At 37.8% G+C, this 12,299-nt stretch overlaps 1 protein-coding gene across 3 annotated transcripts in view; it reads right to left on the reverse strand.

Moving 5' to 3' along the window:
* Positions 1 to 12,299, reverse strand: part of NVL (nuclear VCP-like) — an 83,576-nt gene that overhangs the window by 49,794 nt on the left and 21,483 nt on the right. For all 3 annotated transcript variants that reach the window (XM_005690510.3, XM_005690513.3, XM_013970109.2), the window contains exons 12-15: positions 10,008 to 10,152; positions 5,566 to 5,830; positions 3,907 to 4,125; positions 1,634 to 1,738 (exon numbers count right to left, since the gene is read on the reverse strand). In XM_005690510.3, coding sequence (XP_005690567.2) covers positions 1,634 to 1,738; positions 3,907 to 4,125; positions 5,566 to 5,830; positions 10,008 to 10,152 — 734 coding nt within the window. The remainder of the gene's footprint in view (positions 1 to 1,633; positions 1,739 to 3,906; positions 4,126 to 5,565; positions 5,831 to 10,007; positions 10,153 to 12,299) is intronic.

Here is a 12,299-nt window from a genome sequence, read left to right on the forward strand (position 1 = left end):
TAATTTATTTTTGCCATCAATTTTAATTTGTTTACAAGTAATCCAAATGTTTTTAAAAGGTGATAAGGGTTAAGTAAATTATAGATGGAATATTATACAGACACTAAAAATCATGACTAACGTAAGTTACAAATAACAAAAATGGCTCTAGTAAGCTTGATTCCAAAGGGAAGGTAGGAATCACAAAAGACTGAGAAAACTGCCCAGATGATTACTAGGGGAAGCCACAAAACTTAAAAAGTGTCAAAAATATGATTAACAAATTAAGAAGGCCCAAAACACTGATAAACTACAAATATAACAGATCTTACTATATGAAGAGTGATTATAAGAAAATCACATGCATGTCAGTAGGAAAACAAAGGATATGAACAAACAAAGCCAATAAAACACATTATTTTTAAAATAATGACTAATGTAAGTTACAAATAACAAAAATGGCTCTAGTAAGCTTGATTCCAAAGGGAAGGTAGGAATCACAAAAGACTGAGAAAACTGCCCAGATGATTACTGGGGGAAGCCTCAAAACTTAAAAAGTGTCAAAAATATGATTAACAAATTATTTTTAAAAACCCACGAGTAATTTGTAAAACATAACTTAAAACCTGGAAGATAACCATGTTTACCTATAAGACTGTCAAATATTAAAAACTGTCAACGGCTATTGCTAATTCAGGGTGCTGGGGAAATAGATACTCATACTCTACTGAATGAGGAGAAACTGGCACAAACTTTTAGAAGACACTTTGGTAATGGATCAAATGTACCTGGTTAACAAAGTATTTTGATGGAGTGGTAATGGATCAAAACCTTTAAACGCATTCTTTTCATTAAAAAAATATTCATGAATGCACTCTATTAAAATTACCCATCAAAGTACAAAAATGTCAGCACAGGAATGTTCCATGCAGTGTTGTTTAAACAGAGGATCATTTCATGACTTACAGAGCATGTTTATGGCAGGATACTCTGCAGGTATTAAAAACACTAATGTTTATCTATGTATATTGACATGGGAAGATGTTCAAGAAGTATTGCTGAGTGAGAAATCCATGTTTAAAAATCTTATAGTTGTACATATATGTGTAAAAGTTATGTATGTTATCTTGAAATGTAAGTGGACAATAACATCTGGAAGGACTAACAAAACGAAATTATTATCAGGCAAGAGAGAGGGGATTATAAGTAATGCTTTCCCCTTTTGCTTATCTACTTTTTCTATTAATACTGTAAAAACCTAAGTTTTCAAAATAACAACTGCCGTAAGGAACGTAGAAAAAATACTTCACTTATAAACAATAGCTATACCAAGGCAGGAAACAAACTTAGCTACAAACTACAACTATGTGATAATGTGCCTTAAAATGAATATAATATACAGAATATATAATTTTTGTTAAAATTGATGGAGTTTTGATATATTAAAATTTTTCTTTTCCAAATTTTCAATGATATATCTTTTGTAATTCAAATAAAAGTGGGAAACTTCCTTGAAGAAAATTTGCTAGTCGTTCCAAAATGAACTTCTAATAGAAACTATGCAAAAATATCCCACTATAACATTTAAAATTGAATTCATATTACCCTAACTGATAGTAAGAAACAAAATACATGCCACTGATTTATTCCATACCTTTGCGAGCAGAGTTTTCCCACAGCCAGGAGGACCAGCCAGGAGGACTCCAGCTGGAGTCACCAAGCCAAGAGCTTTGAACTGATCTGGGTTACGTACTGGTGCCTGGAAAACACAATCCCAACATCAACCTGTTACAAATGTCCACTTTACTGCATATTCAAATTATCTCTAGATGCCTATTTTCAACACTGATTGTGAGGCCTGAAGATAAGAACAGAGCTTAGCACAGAGTGCTTCCTCTGTTTCCAGCATGAGGTAAAGGGTGATAAATTTAAACTCCTTGCTCTTAAAAAATTTATACTTAAATGTAAGTTCTGGGAACATTTTAGATACAATATTTCAACACTTTAAACTCATAAATTTTTAGAAAATGTCTCTAGATTTCTAGGCTATAAAAATTTTAGGCACTGCCTCCCTTTAAGAAATCAGAAGCAGCAGTACTCCACGTAGTCAACAGCAGAAATACCTTTTCACTACCATCTCCATGTATTTTCTTTTAATATTTACACACCTCTAAGGGAACACTTTATGCAAAGATGGGCACAATAAAGGACAGAAATGGTATAGACCTAACAGAAGCAGAAGATATTAAGAAGAGGTGGCAAGAATACACAGAAGAACTGTACAGAAAAGATCTTTACAACCCAGATAAACACGATGGTGTGATCACTCACCTAGAGCAAGACATCCTGGAATGTGAAGTCAAGTGGGCCTTAGGAAGAATCACTAAGAACAAAGCTAGTGGAGGTGATGGAATTCCAGTGGAGCTATTTCAAATCCTAAAAGATGAGGCTTTCAAAGTGCTGCACTCAATATGCTACCAATCTGGAAAACTCAGCAGTGGCCAAAGGACTGGAAAAGGTCAGTTTTCATTCCAATCCCAAAGAAAGGAAATGCCAAAGAATGCTTGAACTACTGCACAATCGTACTCATCTCACACACTAGCAAAGTAATACTCAAAATTCTCCAAGCCAGGCTTCAACAGTATGTGACCATGAACTTCCAGATGTTCAAACTGGATCAGAAAAAGCAGAGGAACCAGAGATCAAATTGCCAACATCCACTGGATCATGCAAAAGCAAGCGAGTTCCAGAAAAACATCTATTTCTGCTTTATTGACTATGCCAAGGCTTTTGACTGTGTGGATCACAATAAACTGTGAAAAATTCTGAGAGAGATGAGAATACCACACCACCTAACCTGCCTCCTGAGAAATCTGTAAGCAAGGTCAAGAAGCAACAGTTAGAACTGGACATGGAACAGACTGGTTCCAAATTGGGAAAGGAATATGTCAAGGCTGTATACTGTTACCCTGCTTATTTAACTTATATGCAGAGCACATCATGAGAAATGCTGGGCTGGAAGAAACACAAGCTGGAATCAAGATTGCCAGGAAAAATAACAATAACTTTAGATATACAGATGACACCACCATTACGGCAGAAAACGAAGAACTAAAGAGTCCATCCTAAAGGAAATCAGTCCTGAATACTCATTGGAAGGACTGATGCTGAAGCTGAAACTCCAATACTCTGGCCACCTGATGTGAAGAACTGACTCATTTTAAAAGACCCTGATGCTTGGAAAGATTGAAGGCAAAAGGAGAAGGGGACGACAGAGGATGAGATGGTTGGATAGCTTCACCGACTCAATGGACATGAATTTGAGCAAACTGGGAGTTAGTGATAGACAGAGAGGCCTGGCATGCTGCAGTTGCCAAGTGTCAGACACGACTGAGCGACTGAAACTGAAATGGACTGGAAATCATTAATGAGCCATGAAGGAACATGAAAGTGGAAAAGACTAAATGAAAATTAACCGAAAGTTTCACGGGGACTAAAACTGTTTTGATCCCAGTGAGTGTGACTGAGCTCAGAAAGTATTTCTCAAATAATTTATTCTTGATTGAATCCTAAATCTTTTTCTCTTTAAACCTCAGTGCCATAGAATTCAAACACAACCAAAAGAGTCAATAGAAAACAAATCTCAGAAGAATGAAAAGCCATCATTGAGGTGTTACAATAATATTATTGTATTATTATACAATAATAATTATATTATCATATTATCATACATAATAATTATATTATCATATTATCATACAATAATAATTATATTATTATAATAATAGTATTAATGTATTATTATATAATAATAATATTACAACAGAAAGTATATCATCATGCCAATTTAGACATATAACCCAGCACACATGCATGGCTGTTTAGGCATCACACACACCAACAACAGTGAGCGGCAGAAACACCTACCAATATTGCCATGGTGAGCTCTTCTCTAATGTCTTCCAGGGCACCAATATCTGCCCATGTCACGTTAGGGACAGTGGCAAAGCCCTCCCTTTTGGCAGAGGGTTGGACAGAGGACAGAGCAACAAGGAAATCATTCAACTCAATGCACAGTCCTTTAAGCTGCTCTTCTGAGAGGGGATCTTGGTTCCTTAGCAACCCCAGCAGCCTTTGCAATTCTTCCTTAAAGGAAACAAATGAGGGAAAAACTGAAAAACCACAAAGCTTGTTGAAAAAGTTACTTTTTACACTTTTAAATATTCTTAGTGCAACATTTCTGTAAGGTATATAAACCCCTATACATTTTAATAATTTTCTTCATTGATATGGATCATTTCTTTTGCTCTGACATGGCCAAGAAAAGATATATCGACTATTAACAAAGATAAGAATAATTTTTATATACTATACTAGGGCATGAGCAATTGGTAAATATTCAACAACCACGTGTTTCCAATTTTCACTTTTTACATATCCAAAAAACAGGTGAATTTTGATAAAATTAGAGTTACTCTGGTGGCAGTATGATTTCATAATACGGTTCTTTGATGATTTATCAACCAAATAGAAAGCAGACAATTTTCCTAGTACTAAAGAATCTTGAACTGCAAAGGCATATTTCTTGCTCTTTGAGGAATATAAGAACAGATATAAAAAGTAACCTAATAATTCAAATAATAACATCCTAATTTACATGGACTATTATAAAAGGAATACGTCTATTATTATTCTTAACAGATACGCTTTTGGTTCCAAATAAGTAAGGAAGAAACAAATGATTTGAAAACCAAAGACCTGGATCTAAGCCCCAGCTCTGGAAAGTAGAGGCCACGTGGCCTCAGGCAAGTCACCATCTCTTAAGCTTCATTTCTTTGACTATAAAATGGGGACAGGAATGGTATTTATTTGACTAAGTTATATGGATCAAATTACATAAAATCCCCCTGTTCAAGCTATAAAATGCTATATAAATGTTATACTGAGTTTTCATGACTCACAAGACTCAAAATTTTAACAGATCTTAGATGATAAACATCCCTCTCACATTCCCCAGACTGTCACCCAGCTGAAGTTAGGGCCAAGGATATAGTTATGTCAGCAGACTATTTCAGCCTGTCTAACAAAAGATAACCTGGAATTATAACCAAATGTCAATGTTATCACAGGAGTTGACAAATTTCCTGGAAAGAATTAGAGAGTAAACACCAGACTTTGTAAGCCGTGCAGTCTCTGCTGTACAGACACCTATGAGAATCCTGCTGTCACATATGAAAACAGAAAAACACTCTACATCAATAAATGAGCATGCCTATGCTCCAACAGAATTTTAATTTACAAAAACAGGAGGTAAGCAAGTGGGCCACAGCGTGCCACAGTGTGTCAACCCCTGCTCTAGATTTCATAATCATTATTACAAAGCGAATTTATTTGGAATCAACTGAAAAAAGTAAAACAACTTGTCCTTCTGAAATTTTACATATATTGGGTATAACAATTATTTTAAAGACACAGTGCCAGTGAAACAGAAAATCACGAACTTCAACTACACTGACACCTGCCTGCTTTTAAGGTTAACACAAATTAGAAACATTCAAATGGAAAGTTTAAGGTCACTTAAGGTACCTGGATAGAAAGCACCTGTGTTTTAGAAGTGGGTTCAGCCCCAGTCCTTTTTTCCTGGTCTCCTTCAGAGGGCAAAGCTTCGATCTCAGGATTTTTCTTGTTCTGCCCCTGCAGCTCCATTAAGACCCTGTTGACTGCACACATAGCTGCCTCTCGGCAGAGTGCCATCAAGTCAGCACCAACGAAGCCTGGCGTGAGGTGTGCTAAGTGACGAAAATGAAAGGTTTCGGGAAGTCTTAGTTTTCTGCACAAAGTTTGAAGTATTCTGTGGAAAAGACAAGGAAAAGAAATTGAGATTCCTAACCTACTAGTAAAATTAAGTCACCAAATATATTTATGGAGGCTCCTCTGGTGGTTCAGAGGTTAGAATCTGCCTTGCAATGCAGGCGATGTGGATTTGATCCCTGGTCGGGGAACTAACATCCCACATGCCACGGAGCAACTAAGTCCCCGCGCCGTGACTCCTGAGCCCCCCGCCACAACTAGAAAGTCCATGCACCAAAACAGTAAAGATCTCATGTGACACTACGAAGATATTGAGTGCTGCAACTAAGACTCGACACAGCCAAATATTAAAAACTATATATATTTATGGAAGTCCTTCTCTGTCAATGGTATTATAATGGACACAATTTAAGATCAAACAGTTCACTTAACAGACATAAGATCAAACAGTTCACTTATTCAACAAATGCTAACTCTCTAATACATATCCCACTTTATTCTATTAGGGATTAAGTTATAATTATCTGCTGCATTAGACAATAGAATAAAAAAATAGGTTTTTAAAAAATATTCTGCCTTTAAGAGTTTGACAGTATTACAGAAGAAACAAGATAAATGATTTATAAGAATATAAGGTAAATTCTTTTAGAGTAAATTAAATGGACATCTGCCAGAAATAAAAAAGCCTCTAAACTCAAACCATTAGCTTTATTCATCATGAAAAGTTATGTTGATACAAACTTTAATACCCAATCCTATATTAGGACAGTTATTTCTCCAACTTTATCTTTATTTACTGCTGATCCCCGGTATTGCATGTGTGAGAAACTTTGCTCAACTCAACTAGCAACAGTGTATGTGTCAATGAAATGTGGACTTTTGGATAATTATTATCACTAAAGGAATACTGAAAATAATTTCTGTTAACACTGAATAAAATTTAAAAATAGTAAAGATATTCTGGACAAAAGGTCTGATACCAGACCACTTCAGTCTGAAGTCAGCTCTGCCTCTCTGTGTTATTTCATTTCTGTGCTTTAGTTTTCTCATCTGTTAAATATATATTATAATAGCACTTAATCATAGGGATGTTAGGTGAATATATGCAAAGGTGCCAGAACACTGGCTGATGCATAGTTAAGTTCCCAATAAATGTTCATTATTATTATTTAGATATTGTGATATTATACATTAACCTGGACAAAATAACATGTGAAATTTCCAAATTTGTAAGAGAAACTAATAGTTTAAAATGTCAAGCTACTGGACAATAAGTTATAGAAACATCCTTTGGGATCATGTAAGTGAATAGAACAGAAGCAGATGAACATCACTTACAAATGAAAATTGTCACTTAGATACTATAAATAGTAGGTGTGAAGAAAAGGTTCCATTACAGAACTACTTCCTGGGGTTCCCTGGTGGCTTGGTGGTAAAGAATCTGCTTGCCAATGCAGGAGACACAGGTTGGATCCCTGATCTGGGAAGATGCCACATGCTGTGGAGCAACTAAGCCCGTGTGCCAAAAACACTGAGCCTGTGCTCTAGAGCCCAGGAGCTGCAATTACTCAGCACATGTGCTGTCACTACTGAAGCCCACAACCTAGAGCCCCTGCTCCCCAACAAAAAAATCCACAGCAATGAGAAGCCTGCACACCACAAGCAGAGAAAAGCCTGAGCAGCAACGAAGACCAGCACAGCCAAAAAAAAAAAAACAAAAAAGAAATGCTTCCTCAAAATACACATCTGATTTGCTACTACACAAAAGAATACTAAGAAATTCAGAATGTTAAAGAAAAAATAGCTAACATAAATAAATATCATCCTTTTTTCAGTAACATCTACTAAAAAAATGTAACTTTGGTCATCATACTATGGAAACTCCTCAGATGGTGAAGAATCCACCTGCAGGAGACCACAGTTCAATTCCTGGGTTGGGAAGATCCCCTGGAGATGGGAATGGCAATCCACTGCAGTATTCTTGCCTGGAGAATCCCCACTGACAGAGGAGCCTCGTGGGCTATAGTCCATGGGGTTGCAAAGCGTCGGACACGACTGAGAGACTAACACTGACACGGAAACTCCAGAGGAGGAGAAAACTACCATTAAGAGATTTCCAGTTTTAAGACAATTGAGTAAAGAGGCTGGAGCAGGTGGCCTGGACTCAGAAACTGAGGTCTACACTGTCTACAGCAGATCAGCTAGCCCTGGAAGAAAAGTCCTGTAGCATCAGTTCCCCTGTTCTGTATCGATTGATGGGTCACTCAGGTCAGCCCAGATTCGAGAAGAGGAGACATGGGCCCACCTCCCACTAACAGGAGGGCCGAGGATTTACAAACACATGCTTTAAAACTATCACAATAATGAACCCCCATGTTTTTATCACTCAGTTTCAATAATCATCAACATTTTCACAGTCTTATTTATCCCCCACTTTTTTTCCCTCTGGAGTGTTTTAATGCAAATCCAGGCAGTATGTTATGTCAACTATAAATATGTCCATATCTAATGACTAAAGACTTTCTAAAGGAGATTAAAGGGACATGCCAACTACATAGCAGGTTTGCTCCTTTATTCTAGGTTTTAAAAAAATGAAAGATTAAAAGAACAATGGACATTTGGGAGCAACTGGGAAAATCAGAAGAGACTGTACTGAGTAATATTATTATCAGTGTTAAGTTTCTTTACTGTGGAAAATGGTATAGTTACACAGAAGTAGTTACAGCTAAAGTATCATGATTTTGTCAACTATCCTTCATATGGACTGGCAAAAAATAAAGATATATACACATACGCACGCGCACACACATACACACACACGATGTTTTTACATAAAGAGTGAAATCAAACACAGCAAAATGTTAACAAGTGGTAAATTTAGCTAAAGGACATACAGATATTTATTGTGTTTATTGTATTATTCTTTCAACTTTTCTGTAGGCTTGAACATTTTCAAAATATGACTAACTAAGAAAGCCCTTTAAGGGTTTTGTTGATGATGGAATACTGAGTGGATGAAGGAACAATGGATTTTATCTAGTAGGGATGGTGGGCTTTACTGTGTCTATGTCTCTATCATTAAGTTTGGCACTTAACCAAAACAAGATTTGATAAAGGATATAGGCCTTATTTCTCTTTCTGTAAACTTCCTAAAAGCAAGGATTTAGAATTCTTTTTATTCCTTACATTACCTAGCCCAGTAGTATACATATACTATATGCTTAATACACATTTCCTAAATAAATACAACTTAACTTGAATAGCTGAGTAACCACTTAAAGATTATATTAATATATGTGAGAACACAATGCATGCCTATAGATGACGCTGAATACAACAGTTGAAGAAGCAACTGCCAATCAATCAAAAGCTGAAGCCACATTAAGTAATAGCAAGAAGGGAAGGATGACCTCTTCTTCCTAACGCTTTCTCCTGCCCACAGTGTCTTCTGATCAGTTTTATGTTCAGCATTCATGAAGTCTCCTGTTCATCTCTACCCTTCTTCCCTGTCCCCATGCCTATCCTTTCACTATATACTACTTTCCCTAAAAGCCGCTGGTGATTGTGTACAGCAATTTAGTGTCATTAACTTAAGCTAAAAGTCATTAGAAAGACGGTATTTCAGAACACTTCTTTACTAGATTTCTTTTATTCCACTGCCTGAACAGTGCCTCCCCAGATATTTTTGTTATTGAGATGCTGGTGGATACCTCTTTGCTCTGTGGACATTCAAACCCAATTACTAGGGAAGGGTGGTCTTACAGCAAACAGACAGCTTTCAACTCTCTGGCTGCCACTTAATTATCTGTCAGCGAACTTATTTTAGGCAGATTAGTGCAACAGGTTACAATATGGTACTCAGATTTAACCTACATGTGAACCAGTGAGCACTATTCCATCACTCTAAACACTCTCCCTAGGCTGACTGCCACCTAAAAAACACAAGACACTGTTAATAAGATCAGACAGATGAGTGTGGATACATAAATCCATTATCACTACCGAAAAAGCAGCCTGAAACAACTGCCGTGTTAGTGAGTAAATTGTTTTAAGCATTCATTTAATGTGGGCTTTTTCCTTTCCAAATCAATTTCACTGGCACATAAAGAAAGAGACAAGAGAGAAAGAAGATTACATGGTATTTCTCACCCCTCGTTTTCAAAGCATGCAGTTCAGATGACATAGTGGCATACAAACTTCATTCTCTAACAGTATACCTTTCTCTGGACGCTTCATCTGGGATACCTAGGCATATTTCTCGGTCGAACCTTCCTGCACGTCTCAAAGCAGGGTCTAAGGAGTCTGGTCGGTTGGTAGCTCCAATGACTAGGACCCGAGCTGTAGCAGCCACATTATTCAGATCTAGTAAGAACCAGACAGAGGATGAGTGGTGAACAAGACACTTGACATTAAGGGTAATAATGTTATCCAAGTTATTAAGTGGTTAGAGAGAAAGTATTATACAATCACAATTATATATTATATATATGAATATGAAACTAACATTAAATGCCTAATATGTGAAAGATGTGAGGAAAATACAAACTTTGTCCTCAAGCAGCTCAATCTATTTGAAGCACAGCTCAAGTATTAACAAAGCACCGCAGTGGTACAATGGAAGATATTATGAAATCAGACTGAGGAATCAGGAAGAACTTAGGGAGCAGGGAACATTCCAGAAAGGCTTAAAGGGTGAATAGGCTATTAACAAGCAGACATAGGCTAATGAAATTCTACATGGAAGAAAGAGAATGAGTGAAAGCACAGAGGTACACACAGGTGTGCCATGTTTAGACAGGATGAGTGGCCCACCATCAGGAAGTCTGGGCAAGACACAGCAGTATGTATCTCAAACACACTCATGGCACTGAGATGGGGGAATACAATACAGTCTCCAGTTGCTCTGGCAACTAATCTAGATGCAGTTTTTTTTTTATTAATGGACGGAATACAGGGCCTGTGCCTTCCCCAAGTATTATTTCTCACAACTGAACCAGAGTGGGCTAGCGGAGAGACTGGGGTTTGCACACCGACCGCGCCGCCCCCGCCCCACACACAGGTAATGGCTAACGAAGCCCTCTAACGGTCAAGTCACGGGAAGTTTATAGAGCATTCTTTTGCCAACAGAAGCCACGAAAGGTTCTTCTGTTCGGATCTGTGTTTTGGAAAGATAACTCTAACCGTAACTCTGAATGGAGTAAAAAGGAGTGAACGCGAGAGTCTGCTGTGATTTGAACACAATGATCAGGGAAAAGATGAGTGAAGGCAGGCACGCGGGAAATGAAACAAGAAAACCCCGATGTAAGGTCCACGTTGCGGATGAAATCAAAAGCACTACACAAAGGATTCAGTGTGAAGGAGGAGGAGGAGGAGGAGACAAAGACAACTCAGTCTGGAAGCTGTCAGCTTAAATATGGAATACAGAAGGGGGGTCAGACAGCAGAAAGGGCCACAGGGGAAGCCAGTGGGCCCACCGAGTATGAGGGGACGTGGGACAGTCACCTGCAAGGATCTAGCAGGCAGCGGTGAACATGGGTTGGAAGTTTATCAGAAATGAAGGTTAGAGATGTAATTTGAAAGTTTTCCAAAGATGAGCTGAACAGGAGATAGTTGGAAGTAGGTAGAGGGCAAGAAGAAAAGAAGATCAAGTGTAAAACCTTATGGAATATCTTTCTTTAAAGGATGGGGAAAAGGAGGCAAGTAAGAAAAAGTGCTAGAAGAGCTATCAGAGAACAGGAGAAGGACAGAGAGTGTTACTCAAGTCAACTGTGCTGACAACTATAAGGACAAGGTAATCACAGTATCAAATGCTCCCAAACCCACTGCTAACACTTACTGGGTGCTTGCCCTGGGCCAGGCACTACTCTCTGTAGAGTCCCCTCCACCAGTTAACTTTAAGAGGTAGGTTCAGAGGGGTGAGGGCTAAAAGCACGCCCAAAGACGTGGCCAAAGGTAATCATCAACGACCTTTCTGGGATTAGTTTAGGTGAATGGCAGAGACAGAGAAAGAACTACATGGGTGGGGTCACAGAACAGAACCAAATTAGAAACATCTAGTTGGCAGTAATTACTCTTTGAATAAAGAAAACAGATAAGGTATATCTTTAAGTGAGATAGGAAAGCTCTTTAATACTTTCTGAAAACTGAAGAAAAAGAATCAGCTAAAAAAAAAAAGAGACTGATGCTACAAAAGGAGATCCATGAACAAACAGAACTATGATATTTTATAGGTAACAAGGTGACACCCCGTAATTGAGGTAGCACCATGAGTTACCAACCTGCAGTCACAGAAAGATGTTCTTATAACTGAACCCTCTCTGCACTAATGCTGGTACAGATCCAAAGCTGTTCCCCTGCTAACTCAGGGGTGCTTTCATTCTCACAGCTGGAAACAATGACCAAGGGTAGCAGTCAGCTTCCTTTTCCTCGTTCATGTTGCTCAGACAATACAGTCTTGGTGATGAGTTCTGAACATAGCAAGGGTTAGTAACAGAATTCAAAAAGAACAA

The sequence above is a fragment of the Capra hircus genome, chromosome 16 (genome assembly GCF_001704415.2).
Source record: "Capra hircus breed San Clemente chromosome 16, ASM170441v1, whole genome shotgun sequence".
NCBI classification, from domain to species: domain Eukaryota; kingdom Metazoa; phylum Chordata; class Mammalia; order Artiodactyla; family Bovidae; genus Capra; species Capra hircus.